A 22855-nucleotide genomic window follows, 5' to 3' on the forward strand; every position below is an offset into this window, starting at 1 on the left:
CTCCACTGATTGAAGCCACCCACAAGCTCCACATTATCCGCAACTGAAGCATCCTTCGCACGAGCAATTCCAAATAAAACAGGAAAAGCTTCCTTAAGAGTTGAGTTCCCACGCCACAAATCATGCCAAAATTTGGTTCTAGCCCCACCTCCCACCTCAAATCTAGAGAATCCTACAAATTTCTTCCACCCTTTCCTGATGTTCTTCCACAACCCCACCCCAAAAGTACCTGTAGGCTCTAGGGAGCACCAACCTCCCCATAAACTTCCAAACTTGGAATCCACCGCTATTCTCCACCAAGCTTCCTTCTCAATCCCATAACGCCACATCCATTTGCCTAATAGAGCCTTGTTAAACACCACCAGATTTCTAATACCCAACCCGCCTTCTGAAACTGGAGTGCACACTTTAGACCATTTCACCAAATGATACTTGAACTCGTCACCAATTCCTCCCCAAAGGAAATCTCGTTGTAGCTTCTCGTTGTTGTTGTTATGGAGGCTTTGAGTAGAATGTTGTCTACAACTGGGAATAGAGGGCTCTTACCAAGTTTCTCGGTGGGGTCTAGGAATAATGATGGGCTCATTTTGTCTCATCTCCCATTTACGGAATGACACCTTGATCTTTTGTAAGGCAAACCTAGATCAACTCTGTTATTTGCGTTGTCTTTTCTTATGCTTTGAAGATGTCTCAGGTTTGAAAATTAACTTGACCAAATCAAAGTTAGCCTGTAGGGGCTGTGGAAGATGTTGATGGCTTGGCTTGCATCCTTGGTTGGAGGGTTTCTTCTCTGCCCATGGAGTACCTGGGTCTTCCGTCAGGGGCTTTTTTCAATGCAAAATCAATCTGAGAGGGTATTATTGAGAAGACAGAACAGCCTTTGGTTGGTTAGAAACGGCTTTATTTGCCCAAGGGTGGTAAGATCGCTTTGATTAAAAGCACTCTATCTCTAATTTGCCTACTTATTTAATGTCCCTTTTCCCGTCCCTGTTGGAATTACTAATCGTATTGTGAAACTTCAGCAGGATTTCTTGTGGGGTGGAGTTTTTTTTTTTGGTAAGTGGGGTGAAGTTGGTCATAGAAAATTCTATCTAGAAAGTTGGTCAAAGATTTGCAGTCTGATATCCTGGTTTGGGACCTAGAAATTTGTTTCTTTTTAACCAATCTCTTTTGAGGAAGTGGTTATAGCATTATGCCACGGAGAGAGAGGCTCTAAGGAGATTGGTTGTGGAATTTAACTATGACAACATGTGGGGAGAATGATGTTCTAATGTGGTTATTGGGTCTTACTAGGTTGGGGTGTGGAAAAATATTAGGTGGGGATGGGAGGAATTCTCTAGATTTATTAGATTTGAGGTGGGTGATGTTTCTAAGATCAAATTTTGGCATGATACATGGTAGGGTTCAAACTTTGGAGGCATCTTTCCTTGAGTTTTAATTACAACTCGCTTCAAGGAGGCTTAAATGGCAAATCATTGGCAATTTTCTAATGACACTTTACAGTGGAACATTACTTTTATCAAATCAATGCATGACTGGGAAGTGGATTTGATTACCTCATTCTTTAACCTTTTGTATTCTCTCAGGTTGAGACGAGGTGGTGAAGGTAAGATTTGTTGGATTCCTTCCAAAGGCGGGTTTTTGAGGTCAAATCTTTTTACAATGCGTTATTTCCCCCCTATGGCTCTCCCTTTCCCTGAAAGAGCATTTGGAGGAATACGAATCTTTCGAGAGTGGCATTCTTTGTATGGACGGAGATTCTAACTATGGATAACTTGAGAAGGAGGGACATCATAGTGGTGGATTGGTGTTGCGAGTAAGAAGAGTAGGGCAACCATTGATCATCTATTGCTCCATTGCGAAGTAGCCAAAGATTTGTTGCAATAATACAATTGATCTTTCGTCGTCTATTCGGGATAGAGTGGGTCATGCCCCAACGGGTTAGACGAGACATTTTTTTTTTTTGATAAGTAAGAAAAGTTTTATTAAAACGCGTAAGGCGCCTCTAAGTATACTGGGAGTATACAAAGGAATAACCAAAGCCAATCAAAGAAAACAAACAAGCCCAAAAAAGCTAAACCCCAAAACCCGAAAAGAACACCGAAGAAGTAGACCACAAAATAAACCCAACTAAACCCACAAGGAAACAAACCTAAAACCTGAGAACAAAACACCTCAAGACCCACAAAGGTTCTGTCTAGCCTTTGGCCTATTGGCAAGACAGTTTGGAAGACATTGCAATATAGAAGTTTGGAAGATGATTCCCTTGTGCTTAATGTGGTGTATTTGGAGAGAACACAATGCTCGAAACTTCGAAGATTGTAAGAGGAAGGTGATAGAATTAAAAGTCATTAAGTTCAAATCTCTTTATGTTTTGATGGTTGCTTACAACTATTCTCGTTTTTCTAATTTTTTAGAATTTCTTGATATGTATTCTTCTTTTTCTTAATTTGATATTTCTCTTGTATACTTCCCGTGTATTTGGGTTGCGCCCCCCTTCCACTCCTTTATGAGATTGGATTACTTATTAAAAAAAATGCTACAATGTTGAAAACATACCTATTGGTTCATGACTAAAAAGATGTCGGTCACATTATCGATAAATCATTGAAAACAGCATTTCAAAGTCCGACACATGTTTCAAATTCATACTACATAAACTGTTGATGTAATAAATCAAAGGCACAATTTGAAAATTAAAATAAGTAACTCATCATGGGTCCATTTTATAGTTTGCAGAGGCAATCAAATCAGAATAAAATGGAATCAAAATTTCTGATGCAAAACTCAATTTTGGGAACAAACATAATGGTAGGAAGCATACCCACCTCCAGGCAGTTGAAGATTGCCATCATTCTGATTCCCCTGCAATCTTCTAAATGGTGGAAACTCTGTCCCCAGAAAGGATATGAATCTTAAGTATTTCATTTGATAAAATACAATAAGACAAAATATAACTTAGGAAGCATATATCCGAGCAGAAAAAATATTTTTTAACATAAACATCCATCAACAATCAAAATCTTGGGAATAGGAGAATAGCATAATGTTGACAATAAGCTCCATAACATTTTTTTTAGAATTAATTGAGACAATTCTAATGCTCTTATAATTGCCAAAAATTCTCTACTACTGCTATTGATATAACAACACTCGTCTTATTAATCTAAACTAAGTTTCATCTGTGAAGGAAATAGAAAATTTACTACTGCATTGAAATCAGTCAATTTCAAAACCACAAACTTATACCTTAAACTGCTGCTCACTTCCCTGAAGTAAATATATCAGAAACAAAAAATAAATATATAATTTAATAGATATATCATCAAATGTCCTGCAAATTTCAGCATCTCTGCTTCTTCCTTCCACTTAATGTCTAAGTATCTTATCTTCCAATCATCTCTACTTCCTAGATAAAGTGAAGTGACCCTCCTGCAAGTATGAGAAGATATAATCTTCCAAAATATGCCCTGCACTTGTTCATTAACTCCAACAATAAATTATTAAGGTAACTTAAAAAGTCAAATTTCAAACCCACCCACTAATACCAGGTAACTGCCTGCAAAACTAAAATATATGTACCAAGAGTTGCACTAACATAAGTAGCATGTCAACTCTTCAACTTGGTGTATAATTTCAGAAATAAAAAAACAAATGTCAAACAGCAATTTAAGAAGGAAAAGATACAGAGGGAAAAGAAGCTAAATTTAATGGACAAACATAAGATAGTCATTTCTCATACATACAATATTTATACAACATAATATAAGCATGATATGCAAGGAAAGGTAAGACATAATATGAGCTCATTATTTAGTAAGAATTTATATTAGCTTATTATAGAGGGAATGCCCAAGAAATCTACCATAGGAGTCTTCCAACTTTCGTATAAATGCTAGTTGAAATGAAGCACCTGCAATTCCAAAACAACATATCAGTAAAATTACACTGATAGAAAGCTCTCTGTTGGTGGTCAATAAAGCATTGGGAGCACTATCAATGTACAACATCATCACTTTAGGAATGGAATCAATTTTTGAATCCAAAAAAAAAAAAAAAAAAAAAAAAAAACCTTGATCTCTTCAGCAGGCGGGACCCACTTTTTTGGTAAAAGGCAGAAGTATTAGGAATCTAATAACAACTTGTTTTCGAACAAAACCAATGAAAGACTTTTTTTTTTTCCCGAGAAACAAACGGCATCCTTATGGAAAATCAGAGAAATCAAGCAAAAGAGTTGAAGCAGCAATGAAAAAGAGAAATGAAAAATTAGAGATTGGGTTGAGGATTCAGATTAGATTAGATTAGAAACAAATTTATAGTTAAGGAATGAATTGATTGCGTACCTATAATCATTCCCACAGTGACGAGCGTCAGCAGCCCGAACACGATCTTCATCGGAGCCGCCGTCATTTTTTACTTCAATTTCGTTGATATTGTTTGGAGAGAGAGAGAGAGAGAGTGGGAGACCCGTTCACAACTGTGGGGAGCGACAGGAAGAAACCACTCTGGAGAAGGAGATTTTGTTTCATGTTATTTATTTACCCAACTTTCTTGTCATCTTTTGCTCTTCTTTTTGGTCAAATTTGTGCAACGCTTGTTTTTCTAAGTCAGATCGATCACGTACCAGGAATTCCAAATCCCCTAGACCCCTACACCGGGTTTGAAACCTCAACTTCTCCCTGCCTCTTTCTCTATTTTGAGGTTTTGAAAAATTGTTTTGTTGGGCTGAAATGACCGTGTTATTTTAAATTTTCATTTTTTTTTTTTACCCAAATAGAAGTTGCTGGACATTAACGCAAGTAATTTTACATATATATATATATATATATATATATATATATATATATATATATATATATATATATATATATATATATATATATAATGTTTATCAAAAAATGATGTGACTTTTAAAATTATCATTAGGCATGTGATTGATCAAATGGTAATTTTAAAAGCCACCTTATTTTTTTATGGACACACACTGTATATATAGAATTACTCTATTAACACATCATTCGATTGAAATGTGGGTATAGTATACTGCATTGTTAAATAAAAAAAAAAAAAAAAAAACCCACTTTAATAATTAGCATTAGTATGAAATCCATCAAACCTAGGGCCCTTAAAGCACACCAAACACTTAGCATCTTTGTTAGTGGTCTAACATCAAGTTTTTCCAGCAAAAAAAAAAAATTGAAGAAAAATAGGTTTGGGTCATTTTAGATTAGGTTAACATAGTGAGCCCCCACCGGCTATGAAGTGGGTATTTTCCAGCATAAAATGTATGTATGTATTTTTAAAACTAATACATACATACATTTTCTCCAAAAATCAAGAAGAAATAATTTTTATTTTTTTTTTTTACAAAAAAAGGGAGGTGGTAAACTTCTTGATGCCATTTTACCCTTTTTTCTATAGTTGGCTAGAGAGAGGTTGATGTTGTTGAATCCCTTTTAGAACACCAATTACTTATTTCCCAATTGGTAATTGCCAAAAATTATGTGGTGTACATCATTTTTCTCTACCAAAAAACAGTGCTAAAACTAAATTGATTTTACTCCCACTAATTGGTCGACGTGGATCTTGTTCAATAAATGTGTCCTACTGCATGACAATAACGCAGACCCATAAGATAGCCTACCCAAGTCCTACCTACTCGAACAAGTGTGCAGACAATCCAAACAAGCAAGACACAAGCAAGTAGAGCCAAACGACCTCTCACAGGAACTGCCTTATTGCAGTGTAACAGGACACAACCCTATTACATAAAATCAGGATCCCTAATTTGATTTGTCAAAGGCTGTAACAACACTTTCATACACACCAGACACAAATACTGAAATACAGAGGCTTGGACAAGCGAACAAAGTCAATTGGCAAACAATACTATATTCAAAAGCTTAATCAAGCTGGTGAACACGTTTTTTCTCTCCCAAACTTTCCATTCGGGTTTTGAACTTTATGCAATCCCTGTATAACCCTATACTAAGCCTTGTAGGGTTTCAAGCATATAGGGTTCATAAAGCGGTAGCAGGCTTGAACGGTGAATTTTTCATGAGCTCAAATGTTCCCCTCCCACAATGATTCGTTTGATAACACTATTAGACGATGTTTTTAGCTTTTCGGATGAAAAAGTGTACTTTTGAGAGTTATGTAAATATTGTGTTTAAAGCTGTTTGTTAATGCTTTTAATTTTTTATTAAAAAGCAAAAAGCTTCCCCAAAAAAGATTATCAATCGACGCCGTGGCGTTTTTCCGTATCCCACTCAAAGGAACAGAAATAAAAGAACCAAAACAATCACATTATTTAAACCCTAAATATCTTTAAATTTCATTATTTCATCTCATTCTACAGCCCTAAAGGGTAACAAGGGTGTAACTCAAAATCAATCAATATGACCGCTAGGATTGTGGCAGCATCTGATGCTACCCACAAATAATAGAAGTACAAAACCGATTCTTTGATCTGCTGACAATAGGAAAAATAAAGCAAGAAGGATCGCAACGTTGCTACCAACAATGAGGATAAAACAGCATCAAGTTGTGCTCATCTACTCGCCCACCGTCAGTCCAAACCCAAATTTATAGTCTTTCTTCTTGTGATCAAGCTGCAAGACATCCGAAAACTTGTCAATACGCAGATCTAAGCAGCTGATCTATAACCTATGGAACTTTTCTACACTGTTCAACAATGATAATTCAAAAGTTCTCCACAATTTACAAAACATATCTCAGATATGCATCCATCTAGAAGACTACTATATTATAGGACTTCCCATAATCACAGTTGCCCGGCACGCAGGTAAGGAAAAAGCACCGGCTAACAATTGATCCTCACCTCTGCAGAAAGTATAAAATTTAAACCCATATTCAGTCGTTCTTCCAGAAAAGCAGCCGCACAACCATTGGAATCAATCTTCCCTCTGAGGCGGCACTGTAAGAACCATAAAGAAATAGTCAGGCAGAATGGTGAATTGAGGTTAAGGCACAGAATCCAGCTTGTCATTCACAAACGGTACACAATGAATCTGTGACAAGAACTTTCAAATATTTGACCTATTTTTCTATGACAACTATCAGAACCAAGAGAAAGCAGATAACTGTGAGCCATCTGTACATGCATCCCATCATCTTGCAAGGCGTGGCTTGTCAGACTATTTCCGAGGAAGCCTTGCTGGAGAGAGAGAGAGAGAGAGAGAGAGAGAGAGAGAGAGAGAGAAGCGAATTGAAAACTGGCTTGGGGGCTGAGCCCACCCTAAGAGTAATGGTGGGCTTAGGCTGAAGTCAACAAGACATTTCGAATAAGAACACTGTTTTATTAACAACACTGCTAATTAGCATTTCCGCTATTAGTTATGGTAAAGCACTCCAGCCTCTCTTCTATAGGAAGGAATAACTATCAATGTTTACAACTAGGCAATTAAGAATTCTCAGAGAGACATGGATAGAGGTTCCAAACCTCTTCCTGTGTCGAGTGATGACTTTCCATAGGAAATTCCCCTCCCCCTTACACAACATGGCGGATCTTGCAGACTGCAACAGAAATATCACCTAACCTAGAGGCTAGACACACACATCAGCAAGGCACTGATCCATACAGATTTTCTGGCATTCTTACCCTTTAATGAACTTGACAAAATTTTATGGAATACCATGCAAAAGTTCCATAGTGAATTATTCTATTATAATTTTGTCTAGCTTTAATATATCAAAAAGGTACAACTTTTCTTGAATATCTAAATTTATATTCTAGTAAAACATATATTCTAAAAAAACATATATTCTAGTACAACTTTGAATGATATCTTGATTAATTATCAATATATATATATATTCTAATGAAACATAAAGACAAATTTCTGGCACCAATTGATTGACCAACCAAATAGCATCAATCCAATCCTGTAACTAATTCTAGATTGCCGAATTTGGTGATTAAATTTTTTTAATAAGTCTATTAGTTTTCCAAAAGGAAAAACATAAAATATGAATAACTTAGAAGAAATCAAACTGTCTCGATAGATAAACTGTCAAACTAAACTTTTACTACAAGTTCTATCCTGATCATGTATTTTTCTTTGGCCAAACTTATATAATGAAACAATAAATTTTCATCGACTTTCTGAAATAAAAATTTACTCTTCATTCTTGTTCTATTATTAGCTTCAAATGGGAACACTTGGATATGCTCCTAAGTAGTTAACTCTTCCTTAATGTTTAACAGAAGTACTAATATAAGTTAGCAAACTGTCAATTGTGGCGTTCCATGTTAAATCCACCAGCAGCTCATTTTTATCCTTTGATTGGTTTTGTTACTTCAAAATGTAGTTTCATATTCCCAACACTCAAAATTGTCTTTCCACACGGGGAGGGCCCTTTCCAAGGGGGGAGGAAAAAAATGCCAACTTTGCAAAACCCTATTTTTTTAAATTCAATTGGTAAGTAATTCATACCCCGTGAGATTTGACCCATCACCTCATCCACCACCCCATTCTTATGGGAAGTGGAAGTGCCATTTGGCCCAAAGGGCTGATCTTGCAGAGCAGGTACAAAGGATGAAAAGATTGGACTTTAGGCCCCATTTGGTAGAAGGATGGAAAAGATAAACTGATGGAAACATTGGAGGAAGGAAAAGATACCCATTTTTTCTCATGAATGCTTAGTGGGAAGGATGGAAAGGGGATGTCCATTTCCCTTATCTGGTAGGAGAGAAAGATGAGAAGAAACCAATGCATATAATACTTCACATTGTTGTGTGTGTGTGTGTGTGTGTGTGTGTGTGTGTATCCTTTTTCAGGAAAAATTGAACCTCAGATTACACAAACCCCACCCCACCCCTTAACGCTTGAGCCCAGACCCCGGGGCATATACTTTTCTTCATGATGCAAGTCCTGGTAGTAAACTATAGCCTTGTTGATTGAACAACCTAACATCCAAATGAGATCTTATTCTGCCATTCTATAGTGATAATCTGAGCTCTCAACTGACTAAATTGTGTATAGATAGAACTATAAAATTGATCTTGCAGCTGCAAGCCCCTCAGAATTTCTTTTGTGATCTATCTGGAGGTCAGCGAGAGTTATCTTCTTTATGAAATTGGCTTTTCTAAAGTACGAGTTAAATGCGAAGTAACAAATGACAGATTTCCTTCTTTTTTTTTTTCTTTAATAAGAGAATGAAAGATCTAATAAACCAAATAAAGATTTAAGCTTTGCTTGGAGGATATAGCAGCAAGAAGAATGTTAAGCATTCTAAGTACAATGAGCCCAGACAATTATAAAATGGTGACATAAGGGACTGCAAAGCAACATGTCTCAGAATCTGTAGCTTCACATACAACTATATTTCAATCCTGCAATATAAAAATAAATAAATAAAAAATAAAAATAAAAAACTAACTAAAACAAACAAACAAACTATATTTACATCTGCAAAATACATAACAAGATATATTCTGTTGCTCAGAACACTAGATCACCGATGTTTAATCCATTTCAATTGCACCAGCTAGACATTTTACATGTAACCAAAACAACATTTATTTATATGAAGTGCAATATTCCCATGGCCAATGAATCGGTATGCCCAGCCAACTTCTAGCCACTCTGCAAACCAATCTTCTTATACATTCTGTGACCTCTACGCCCAGATGATATAATGCCCATGACACTAGTCCTTATTTATCATGCACCACCATGTTGTATTTTTTTCTATTTAAGGTTCAACATTCATAACATAAGAGTCATTGTTAACATATCGCTTGTCTATTAAAATTGTTATTACACCTTACTCACCCAAATTCCATGTCAACTCGGTCTCTCTGTAATACTCCAACATGTCCGCCATTTGGAACATTGATTTCTTTTCACAAGGCCTAACAAGAAGATGAGTATAAACTATCAAATTAGCGTAGACCTCAATTTGCCATGGAACCCAATTTATCTCATTAGCATTAGTTAATTTATTTTATCAAGATTGCAAGGATCAAATGATCATGCATGAAAATCTTGTCGGCCCATCAATGGATGTTGATCAATTGTCATTACCTTATAAAAAAAAATGGCACTCATAAAGGACAGATTATTTTGATGGGCTGACAAGATTTGTATGCATGACCATTTGATCCTTTTCAACTTGATAGAAAGAATTAACTAATACTGAAGACAAAAATTTGGTTTTCTAGAAATCCAAGATATGGTCTAATGCATAGTTGATGCTCATTTTTCTGTTAGGGTTCGTGATAGAGAAGTCAATGCTTCAATTGGCAAACATTTTAGAGTATCAAACAGAGAACAAGTTAATGTAGAATGTGGCAATGAAGATACAATAAAAATTTTAATGTCCAAGACTCTAATGTATTGAAGATAAAGACAAAAGAAAATGTAATGGCCAATGTTATGAGAATTAATGTAACATGGCATGCAATTATCTATATTTTGTGATATTTTGCAGTGGAAATGTTTGAAAGTTTTCATAAAAGTTTAGATGGTCAGGGAATTTGCAATGGAAATGTTTATGTCAGAGCTGGTCATACAAACTGTCAATCAGAGGTGTCTCTAGGTGGAGACTACTCATCTAGCTTGCTTGGGCGCCCTTTGGCGTCACTGTTGTGGGCTCCGGCTGAAGCCACTATTAACTGGTCATACACAGATGTGTTGGTTGGGCAAGGGCTGGGACCGGTCAATTCCTCGTACCCCAGAGATTGCTTCGCAAGGCTCAAAGCTGCCATAACACGGGGTCTTCTGTTGGCACTGGACATGTTGCAAACTTTACGTGTGATTTGGGGAGAGTTGAGTTTGTCAAGAGGCAATTAATGATACAATCATTTAGTATTTCAAGATTCTCTTTATGGATACAGTTCACTGGTGCCCCAAATGAGAAGGTTTCGATTTTCCCTCTTTAGACTCTGCAGAAGGGGTTTGTTTCTCCTGTGTCGGATTACTTGGACTCATTTGATGGTACTGCTACTTCTATAGCTCGATCAAGACTGCTACCATTGATGCTAAGGCTAGAGATAAAGTTGTCTACCCTGTGAGAGTTGGCAAGGCGGTGAAAAAATCTAGTATTGTGATCCCTTTCCCTTTAACCAGGTCGCATTATATTTATGCCTCCAACTAACTTCTTCCATAAGAGCTACACTCCAAATCTGCTTTCGCCTTGGCTCTTCTGACTCTTGCTTCTTCTACAAGAGACCTCTCCTCTTGTAAATAATCCAAAGACTGAATCTCCTACATTAAAGACTTCTTCCTCCCCTCTACATTCCCAAAGAACTACTTGTTCCATCTATTTAAATGAGCACAATTCCAGTTTATTAGCAAAAACAAATCATGGAATACCGAGGAAGTGATACAAATCCCACCACTGTCGTCCACTCTGGCCACCTCATCGACCGTCAAGAGTAACCAAAAAGCTCCCTCTTTCCCCATAAAAAATCAAATGCAGATAGCCCCCTTCCCTCGTTTCACTATTCTTAGCTTGACGGAGTTACCCCCTTGCTCGATGATGAACTTAAAAGACTTCACTTCTATAAAAAAACTCCCAATATGACCTTTGTTACTCACCAACACAAAACTCGTGCACCAATCTCTTCAGCCATTGTCGACAACAAGAAGCCAAGGCATCCAAGCAACCAAATGAACAACCAGAGAAGCTAATGCACGAAGAAAACCAGCACAAAAACTAAGCGGGACGCGCCCTCACTCACCAGAGAGAGAGACGCCCCCACAGTCCAACCCCTCCACTAAAGTTTCTTAACTTAAAGAAATGCTTCCAAATAACCTAAGATCATGTTTCTTCAATTAATGTATCCAAGAAAATCCTTGACAGTTCCTAGAGCTCAGCTTGTGCACCTTCATCATCTAGAAAGTTAGAAACTACAACTGGGGAATTAGGAGCTCAACATTTTTCTTTGGCACGTACTATGGCTTTCAGCATTCCCCATATTGTTAAAAGACAAATAATGTTTTGTACTTTCCCTTTCTTTTTAATTCGAAACTTTATGGGAGATCATAACTTAGATCTATGCCAAGGTTTCAGACAAAACGAAAACAGGATCTTTCTTTGAAAACCATCTGTTAACCAGGCTTTCAAAAATTCATTTTCTAATAATTGAACAACATTGTAGGTGCATTTAACATGGATGGAGATCATAACTTAGATCTATGCCAAGGTTTCAGACAAAAAGAAAACAGGATCTTCCTTTGAATACCATCTGTTAACCAGCCTTTCAAAAATTCATTTTCTAATAATTGAACATTATAGGGGTGCATTTAACATGGATTTCTTTATTTCCAATCCTTTAAATCCTAGGACCATTCATAATAGTTTTTTTGATAAGTCATTCACAATAGTATACAAACAGTATTTTTAGAACTTTAAATAAAAAAATATATGTAACACACAATAAGGAATAGGTTATCTAGTCCATAGAGAGATGCAAGAACTTATAATTCTCAACTCAACTAAACTAGGCTTTTTTTTAGTAAGTATATTTAGTCTTTTTGAAAGCATAAGGCTCCCCTAAGTATACTGGGAGTATACAAAAGGAAACACCTAACTAGGAATAGAAAAACAAACAAGGAAATCAACAAAGCTAATCGATAATGAGGACAAAAAAGCCAACGTCCAAAGATACAACGTATGAAAAAACGTAGCTAAAATATCCTCCATGGAACTCTCCACATCCTCAAAACACTTAAGATTTCTTTCCTTCCAAACACACCAAAAAACTAAGCTTTAATCCCAACAAGATTAGGTCACCTAAGGATCCGATCAACTAGTTGTTTTAAAAACCAAACAAAGCCTCAATTCCAAACAAAATTTTACAGTAACAAAACTCTAAAGGAAAATGAAATAGAACCAAAGACAATGAAGTCGCAGCCAAGTGAGTCAATTTTCTCATATATGAGCCGATCTGAACATTAGAATACAAGAGATAAACTTTAAAGAATAACCAGAACACATTACATGATTGTTAAACATGTTAACAGAGCCTTTAAGCAAAATATGGTAGGAATATCAACAAAAAAAATTAAGGACTGTACACCTTTGAGATGTGCGATATGCTAATGCTGTTAAGAAACTGGATTTGCACAAATCTTCAGCATAATGCTAACAGATCATCCCAAATAAGTGGAAGCATTACTAGATCATTTATACCAAGAAACCAGTTTACAAATGGAAGTGCAGCCCATATTTGGGCCTTCAGCTGCTTGATAAAATAGAAGTAGACATCTACTTGATAAAATAGAAGTAGACATGAGTGGCAAACAACTGAGGCATGTGTATCAAAACCGAGGCAGAGGCTTATACTATATAGGCGTGCGCGCACATGAGGCTGAGGCTTATCCTATATAGGCACACACACACACACAAAGACTAAATACGATTATCTAATAACATTGCAAAATACTTCCTTAAGTTGATATTAAGGATCAAAACACGCTGGATTTACACTCAGAAAGATAACATACTTTTTCCATGTGAATTGTAACAGGTTCAGTATAGTACCTACTGGCTGCATGGTCTATATTTGTACCCACCTGATTAAAGTAAACTGATCAAACATATTCTACAAGGCTCTCATCTCAATAAAGTGCAGTTTGGTTAGAGGGTGTGTCTAACCTAAGCTATGGACTTGACCTAGAGTCAGACTATTAAAAAAGAAAGAAAAAATAAAATAAAAAATAAAAAGGTATCAACTTGCAATGTCAAAAATGAAAAAATATATTATTACCTCTCATATCATAATGATAATATAGTCATATTTGAAAACTAACCACACATGTAACATAAAACAACTAAGAAATACATACAATGACAGGCAAATTATACCAATTCCAGGATGCCAGAGCATTTACAAGAGTAGAAGCTACCTGTCGAAGGATGTAATCATAACCAAAACTGGCTGTGACATCTCTTGACATGTAGTTGTACATGAAGTCCGATGCTAGAGAAACCTAAAAAGAAGAAAAATGCGTAAGAAATAAAACTTGGTAACAATCATAACATATTCCTCTTCAGCTAGATTCACTCACCTTCTCCGATACCTTCTGAACATAGCTCAGAGCAACCAATCCTGTACTTGCAACTTGACCTGTGGCAACCTGCAGGAAAATTGGTTAATGCAACTCAACTAAGAATGACGTATTAAGAAAAATATATATATATCCACCCCAAAAAGAACCACAAATTTTTCCCCAAACACATGAACCAAAATTAAAAAATTTAAAAAAAAAAAAAAAAAAAACTTCTCGTTTTACAAATTCCAAACAGTTAAAGAATAATTTATACACCCACATATCATAGCGAATTAGAGCAAATGAATTAAACATATAGCATAAAAGCACTATGGAATAGGTTACAAAAAAATGAAAACTTTTGAGCAAACAGCAACTCAGTTTAGGCCAAAATGTGGGTAACATGAAGTAATCCCCACAATGTGTATAATAGACATGGATGTGTGTGTAGAAAATAAGCAACTAGGTTAATCGACCCCACCATGCATATGTGAATTTTTCATACCAGCGTGTGGGAATTAAAGAAGCTCAATACCCCCCCCCCCTCCCCCCAAACAAAAAAAAAAGGAAGAAAAGAAAAAGACAAGAACAGAGAAGAGAAGATCAACCTACTGATGTAACTCCAAACTACTGGGGATTGGCGGGTGAAAAAAAACAGGCTAAGGTACAACAGATCAGCAAGGAAAGCTTGACACGGTCTCAGAATCCACAACAAAGTAAGATCACCATCACATTCATTGTCTTAACTATGCATAACACAGTAGGTCCAAAGTCAAATATATAATTTGGGGTTTTACACTAAAACTTGACCAAAAGGGTTCTCCATGTAAACTATTACCATCTCATAATGAATTCAGCATTCATTAAGCTTTCAGGAAGAGCGAAGATGTACATCTCAGATACTTGTCACCTTGAATAGCTCTTCACACTACTATTAAAGGGAAAAAAATGTTTTTTTCCGTGTGTGTGTTTCGAGAGAGAGAGGGGGGGGGGGGGGGGGTTATTTGAAAACAGAAATGAGAAAGGAGAAGCACAGTAGTGGACAAAAGAACAGCTAAGTAACCTTACACAGCAGAATAACTAAATTGCTATATATGCACCAAGAATCCATTTTTCTTTTATGATTATGTGATAAGGACAAACTGATGCCAGCATACCATCTTATCCGTATTGTATCGAGCGGCATAACCAATACCAGACTTCCGATGCTGACCAGCCCAAAACACTTCACCACCAAAAGACAAATGCGGGGTCACACTCTGAAAAACATTAAGTTCTTTCAGTAAAAGATTCTTCATATACTTTTTGCTTTTTCTGTGTCTAAGAGAGAGAGAGAGAGAGAAAGGTTGATGATTGGCAATAAACAAAAAATTACAAAAGCAAAAGCATGTTAAATACTAAGAATAGCATACAGCATTTCTGCACCACCTAGCATCAGTGTTATCAATACAAAAACTGTCATGATGGAATTCCAAAAGAACCTCTCATATTTGTCTTGAAACCATATATAATAAATAAAAAATCACAATTAACATATACAGAAGCTGCTAAAATGAAAATCACATACATAATCTGAGAAATTATTCAATTGGCAAGATGTTTATAACAACTTATATAAAACAGAGCAAAATCATATAGCATTTTCCCTGAGCATTTTTTTGTAGCATGTACAGTATACGTGTTCAGTATTCTGTGGTTCAAGGGGCCATGGGGATTATCACAAGAATATATAGATCAGCCTTCCTCTGCCTTGATCTTTAAATAAAAGTCCCTTCTTTCTTAAACGATGGTTAAAAGAAAGTAAAAAATTTAGTGAAGATGAAAAAAGTACATCCCTTGCTTTTTTCTTAACTTCGTAGTCAACAAATCGGAAAAGATTTCAAACTGCAAAACAGCAACATGGCTGACCTGCACCAGGATTTAAGCAAGGGCCTACATCCACATCCAACCCAACTTCAGCTAGTTTGAATTGGAGAACAAACCTTGTTCCAACCTGTAAGATAAAATTGAACTCTTCGATGATACCACCCCGCAAGAAATCCCGCTAAAGGTTCTCGATACAATTGACAAGACCCGAAGAGAGTGGAAGAAGAGACCAAAAATAAGTAGCCAAAATTAGAGAGGGTGCTCCTAATCAATGTAATCCTACAACCCTTAGACATGTACAACTGCTTTCAACTAGCCAAATGACGCTCAATCTTCTCAATAATGGCATCCCAAATAGATTTGGCCTGTCAGTTTTGATCACAACGGGGAGATTGAGGTTTGGGAGGAGGACGTTGATTTTTGGGATGGAATGCCCTTGGATTGGGTGTTAGATGGTGCTTTTGGGGAGGAGACCTTGGCTATTTGGGATGCCATGGAAGAATAATTTTAGCGAGACAAGATGATAGCGCGTCAGAAGTCCGAAGGCAAGAGGGAGCTCCTGAATTTGCAAAGCTCCATCAATTATGGCAACGTTAAAGCTTCATCTAGGCGTAGGAAAGGCAAAGCTCAAATGACATAGGATTGTGTGCCTTGGTGGGTTCTAGGGTTTATGTGGGTTTTTTCGGGTTAGCTTTGGTTGTTCCTCTGTATACCACATGTGTACTTAGAGGCGCCTTACGATTTCTTTAATAAATTTTTGCTTACTTATCAAAAAAAGATTTAGCCTTATAAGAAGCTCCCAGAGGAAAACCAAGATACTTCATAGTCAAGGAAGACACCCTGCATCCCAGGATGCGTGCCAGATATTCTACATTATTGACATTACCATCAAGGACCAGTTTCGATTTAGCCAAGATAATCTTCAAACTTGATACTACCTTAAAATATAAGAACAGGCAACACAAATGACAGAGGTGTTCAACGTTTGCCCCGCAGAATATCCAAGTGTCATCCGAAAACAGAAGATGGGAAATGTTAAGCCCACCACCACTCAACTTAGACAATTAATAATATTACTATCTCATCAATGACACAATGTTTTTGCAGTCTATAATCAACAAAGCAAACCTTAAATTGCCCAACCTTAAAACAAACTGTATTATTACCACACTTGGTAACACCAAACCTCAAACCTCTTAGAAATGAAAGGATAGATCGACCTAGTAACAATTGTAAGGAGGCATGTTTGTTGGTATTGCTACACTCCAAATCTTGGGTACACCCTGGTAAATGTGGAGAGTTATATCATCTATCAACAAAAAATAAAAAAATAAAAAAGGTAACTGGTCTTAGCAAATTGGTTCCTTGCTTTGTGCCAAAAACCTTGGGCATTGTACATTTCTAGCCCTTTTAACACATTGCAATCCCATCATGAGTCTAGCTATCTTTGAAGTCGTAGGTCTACCTAAATTTCTTTCTCCTCTCAAACACATAAACATAGATTGAGTCTATCTCCACATATTAAACTTTAGGACAAAGATAAATCAATTACAATTTTGAAAAAATGGAACAAAACCCACTCAACTAATGGATGCCAGACACTATTAAACTTTAAGATATTTAGATAACATTCTAAGCACTTTGGACGAGGCTGTTCAAGTGTTAATTATGAGACCTGCCTCTGTATGATTGAAGAGAAAAACATTAGGCGGAGGGGTCTTTTGCAAAACCATTACAGAAAAGACAAGGAATGATCTCTCTATAAGATCATAGCTAGTGAAGTATTAACAGATTCTGTATTTCTCATTTTTCTGCAGTAACAGATCTTTTGCAGGGACCTGTTTTATTTCGGACTGGTATTTCTATAATACAAGCAGATTAGATCAACAAATTCTATTATATTTTCCAGATTGATACTACCCATTTCTCTTCCATATATCCAGCTTCAAAAATACAAATTTTAACATAAATTAATCAGTCCAACAAGAAGAGTAAAAAAAAATATGGCATGATTCCAGAAGATCCTATACCTGAATATAATTTGCTCCAAATAAGGCACCATTTCCTAGTTGAAACTGGGTCCTGTAGTCTTTACCCTGCATAGAATAAAATGGGTTCAAGAAATTGAGAGATACTATAATGTTAATCAAAGATTTACCAACTTAGGAGAGCTTCAAAAAAAATGTCCAACTCAAATATGTCCAACTCAAATATGTCCAACAAAGAATAAGATTAGCAAATGGAAAGTAATAATTGTTGAATTAGCAAATAACACACGCACCAGTTGGTCTTTAACCCACAACCTCACATTCATCCTCGTTTTATATGGAGAAGATCTTCCATTTGAGCTAAAATTACTACTCATTATTAGTAAAATAAAATCCAACTCAAAGTTGTAGAACAAAAGTTGAGAGAACGTCATTTGAACATGGAAAGTGCCACTTGACACTTCCTCATTGAATTTATCAATTGTTGGCACAAAAAGAATTAATGAACCTTTCATGAAAAGTAAACAAAACTCTATCACAAAAAAATCTATAGCCATGTACGAATTTAACAAAATGAGATTGCATAGCCCTCTTAGTACTTTTGCAGGTAAAAGACTTTTTGAGTAAATAAAGTGCCACTGCAGCCTCAAACACTCCAATGGCATAGCAGGAAGAAGTACATAAACAAATAAAAAATGCAATTCACTACAAATTCATTGGTAAAAGGACAATGATAGAATACAAACAAGTTTATAAGCAAGAGAACTTAACCTTGTAATCAAAAGTAGTCATGCCATGTGACATATGTGGCTCATTTGTAAGCTGTAACATCAGAAGAAAAGATAATCAACTGCCTTATACATAATAAAGGACATTGTCAGCAAAAAACTATTGAGGAACAAAAGGCAAAAAGAGCACTAAGGGGCAGATAACACATGCATTTACCTGAGCATTAGCCTTCAATGAAAGATTTTCAGTTAAATCACACTTCAGTCTTGCATTGAGCCTCCCATCAGTCATTATTCTCCCAAAAAGCATCAACTACGTAAAAGCCATCCATGCCAGCAGTGTATATTTAATTAAAGATCATCATGAAATAAACAAATGATGTAGGAAAGGCGACTTTAAAGCTTCTTCTAGGTGTAGGAAAGGCAAGGCCCAAATGATGTAGGGTTGTATGCCTTGGTGGTTTTTGTGGGTTGTATCTTGGGTCCTTGGGTGTTTTTCCTTTTGTTCTTGTTTGGGTTCTTTGGTGGGTGCTTCTGTTTGGGTTCTTATGTGGGTTGTTTTTGGGTGTTCTTTCAGGTTCTAGGGTTTTTTTTGTGGTTTTTGTTCACATTTCCTCGGGTTAGCTTTGGTTTCTCTTGTGTATACTTCATGTGTACTTAGGGGCGCCCTATGCTTTTTTTCATTAATATTTTTGCTTGCTTATCAAAAAAAAATGAAATAAACAAATTTACTCAATAAAGGGTAAGTTACCTTTGGGTCAATAAAGTTCGCACCAAATTCATAGTGAGCGGTAGGGATTTTGATGGTTTCAGAAGATTGTGAAGGAATCTCCATTGGTCCCATGAACACACTGTCCGGTGGTGAACAATGCATAGTTACCATTAAAATCAATATACAAATATGAAAACATGGACAGAAACTTGAAAACCAAAAATGAGAAGGCCAAAGCTACCTGTGACTTAGTGAGAACTTCGGATTGAGTCCCTTGGTAAAATCAAAGCGCATCCCTTCAAATAGTTCTGGCTTTAAAGACACTGATCCAAACAAATACTCATTTTCAACAAACTCCATGCCCCTCTTACTTTGCATCAATAAAAATAATCAAAATTAAAACAAAGATCAAAAAAAAATAAAGCCCATTTAACGGTTTTAGCAATTATGACTCCTGATCCTAAATTGACATAATACAAGAGCAAATCCCCCTCAGTTCAAACACATAAACAAACAATGAAGAACTAAAACGTTATACCCAATTAACTCAAAATTAACATCCAACCAAGTAAATCTCCAAATACTAGCCATAAAGACTGATACCCACTAAAAATCAGAGCCCGGCAAAAGCAAAAAAGAAAATGAAGGACAGAGAGACAGAGAAATAGGGACAAACTGAGAGCTTCACGGTGGATCTCCTCGTAAGGAATAGGACAAGGGAGGTTCAAGTAATCCACTTTCTCTTCCTCTTTCTTCATCTGCTGCGGCGTCGGAATAGGAGTTGTTGGAGGAACGTTCAGTGCCGTCGCCATTGTGTTCAATCACAGGAAAACAAAGAGCTTTGTATTTTCCTTCACTCCCAACTCTCTATCTCAGCGTCTAAACCCCTCAGAGGATCTTAAACTAAAAGCCCCGGCTTTCTAAAACCCTAGGGAGGTCTGCTTTTGGGTCAAACAGGATAGAGGGAGTCGATGCCCGTTTCCTACTTTTGGATACCCATAACCCGATCCATGTCATTTTTTCGAAAACTCAATAAAATTTAAAGTTTAATAGTAATTCTAGAGTTTACAATTTTACACGACCCGCGAACCCAACATAAAGTTATAAGGCTTAGGTTTAAGTTAAACGAGTTTAGGTCATAATGACACGTTTATAAACATGTTAAATGGTCTGTGAGTTGACCCGTCAACCCATTAAAAAAACACACACGGGAGAAAGTGAGAGAGACATTAATATCATTTAATAATGCTATAAACTAATTTTAATCATATAATTATTTAACAATGTTGACATGACAGTTTCAACCAACACTACGATTAGTCGTTGTTAAAAAAAATAATAAAAAATTAAAAATTAAAGGGTTTGTTGAGATTGCCACATAGGGTAATTGTGGGATAAAAATGTGGTACATAGCATTTCTCTTTAAAAAGAAGAAGAAATAAAGTATACTTTACCCCCCTGATGTATCCACTCATTGGCAATTTGACCCCCAATGTTTAATTTTTGGTAGATGACCCCCCTGAAGTTGTATCTGTGTGCCACCGTGGACCTTCCGTCCACATGCCCGTCATTGTAGACGGAAACCATGTCACATGCAGGCGGTGCAGCGCACGGTCACGTTTAACACAGTTTCTATCCCCAAATTACCCCCGACATCATCTAACCCACTCAACCCAAACATCACTTATATTGTCGGACCATTGTGGGGACCTGTTGGCTTATTTCTTGTCTTCTCCCACACTGAAACAGACCGTAGGAGCTGGAGAAATTAGGTTTCGAAGTCCTGCTATTGCCGATAATGCAACCGTCTGGACCGTCGGGGACTGCTACCTCAGAGTCGGATTCTTCAATGAGTTGGGCAACATCTGCAATGAAGCCACTTTGTTATTGCGAGCATCAGACTTGTGTGTTAACCTTGTACACCGAAAAAAAAATTCGGTAGAAGGTTTCGAAAATGCGAGAATTGCAAGGTATAAGTCTAACTAAAACTCTCATTAACTGTAAATTTATATGATGGGAATGTTGCAGATTTTCATTATTTTGAAAATTAGGGTTTAGGTTGTGCCCATTGTTAAAGTGGGAAGTGTTCATGACTTTTGGATTTGAAAAATTAATTCGCATTTATGGGTTTGCTTGATTTTGGAACAATGAAAAGCAATTCTTTCATGAGTTTTTGTTTAAAGGAAACAAAAATTAAAATACGTACACAACCAATCTGCCGAATTATGGGAGGCTTGATGGAGATTCTTGGGAAATACTGAGTTGTTAATGAACTGTCCGAATCCACTGTTTTGTTAATGTAGGTATGAGTTTTTGCATGAAATTGTGATCGTTAATGCATAAAAATAGAGATGATTGAAAATGTAGTTTCTTAGTAGTTGTAGTTGTTTAAAATGTAGTCTATTAAAATGGTCCTAACATTTTAAGTGCAGTTTTGTTTAACATTTTAAGTGCAATTTTATTCTAATTTATAGGTACATTTGGTGTTGTGGTTTGTTTTTAGGGTTGAGGGAATGTTCTTATTTTATTTACTGTTTTTTTTTTTTTTGTGGGGAGTTTTGTAGATAATTCGGGCATGTGGTTTTTGGGAATGGATTGATCCTAAAATGTGTCAATATGGAGAGAGGGTAGTAGGCCGTTTGCGGGAATGGCATGTAAGTTTGATTCAAGAAGCCGACCGCTGTTGTACAATGGTTGAAATCGAAGTTGCAAAGTTTAAGGAGAAGATGGAGAGTGAAGCAGCTGAACAATGTCGTATAATGGTTGAAACTGAAGTTGCAAAGGCGGAGGCAGAGATGGAGATTGAAAATGCCGCCCTTCGTAAATAAATCGAGATTGGGCAGATCAAGTATCAAGCAATGAAAAAAAATTATAGGACAATAATTCTATGTACATGGATATTGATCGTGGCGTATCTTTTAATGGCAGGATCAACTTCAAATGGTGCGTTTGAAGTTGGACGTGGTCGTATGTTGTTACCTTAAAGACAATGGCCTTTTGTTTTGTAATGTAGACCTTTTCGATGTAATGTATGCCATGTTATGTTGTAATGTAGGCCCCATTTTTATGTTGTAATGTAGGCCATTTTTTGTATGTGTATAGGGTTGATCTTTTGGACATAAATTTGTAACCTAAACACGAAGGGATGTATGTGATTTGGTAGTTGGTTATTTTTTGTATGTGCCATAGAATTGTTGATCTTTTAGACACAAGTTTGTAACCTAAACATGAAGTGATGTACGTGAATTGGTAGTTGGTTATTTTTTTGTATGTGGAAATAGATAAATAAATTAGACTTGAAAAGCTTTAAAAAATGGGCTTCACTTGTTACTATTTTACACATCACTTACCAAATGACAACGTTTATTAGCTATGGTTTGTTATCAACTTATCATACTTTCTCATTCTCAGGACACAAGCTAGGTTTAGTCTCATGCCCAATGACAATTGCATAAATATGTGTGTTACAAGTAGGGCAACGTTAAGGAGCTAGGCCATAGTCCCTTTTCATTTTTCTTGAACAAAAGAAATCCTGCATTA

The 22855-nt window shown here is 36.4% G+C and overlaps 2 protein-coding genes across 5 annotated transcripts in view; both read right to left on the minus strand.

The window, feature by feature from the left end:
- LOC133876289 (prolyl 4-hydroxylase 1) overlaps window positions 1–4702 on the minus strand; it is a 29137-nt gene extending 24435 nt beyond the window's left edge. Inside the window, exons 1-3 of the mRNA XM_062314570.1 lie at window positions 4344–4702; window positions 3866–3913; window positions 2829–2891 (exon numbers count right to left, since the gene is read on the minus strand). Of these exons, the coding sequence (XP_062170554.1) occupies window positions 2829–2891; window positions 3866–3913; window positions 4344–4410 (178 nt within the window). The 5' untranslated portion in view covers window positions 4411–4702. The remainder of the gene's footprint in view (window positions 1–2828; window positions 2892–3865; window positions 3914–4343) is intronic.
- Window positions 4703–6306: 1604 nt separating this feature from the next.
- Window positions 6307–20245, minus strand: LOC133876297 (mitochondrial import receptor subunit TOM40-1). Of its 4 annotated transcripts, none has more exons than XM_062314576.1 (11): window positions 19992–20244; window positions 19557–19638; window positions 19355–19454; window positions 18821–18916; window positions 18647–18697; window positions 17918–17983; window positions 15179–15280; window positions 14040–14108; window positions 13878–13961; window positions 6842–6937; window positions 6307–6611 (listed from the first exon to the last, which is right to left on the minus strand). In XM_062314576.1, exons 1-11 carry the CDS (start codon window positions 20125–20127, stop codon window positions 6555–6557), a joined length of 939 nt encoding a protein of 312 aa, XP_062170560.1. In that variant the 5' UTR covers window positions 20128–20244; the 3' UTR covers window positions 6307–6554. The 4 variants fall into 4 exon arrangements, 1 of the variants encoding a protein (XP_062170560.1); XR_009901522.1 differs by lacking the exon at window positions 6307–6611 and adding an exon at window positions 9798–9877 and having other exon boundaries at window positions 6844–6937; window positions 19992–20245; XR_009901524.1 differs by lacking the exons at window positions 6307–6611; window positions 6842–6937 and adding exons at window positions 8762–9355; window positions 9798–9877 and having other exon boundaries at window positions 19992–20245.
- Window positions 20246–22855: the final 2610 nt, after the last annotated feature.

Source organism: Alnus glutinosa, chromosome 1 (assembly GCF_958979055.1).
Source record: "Alnus glutinosa chromosome 1, dhAlnGlut1.1, whole genome shotgun sequence".
NCBI classification, from domain to species: Eukaryota; Viridiplantae; Streptophyta; class Magnoliopsida; order Fagales; family Betulaceae; genus Alnus; species Alnus glutinosa.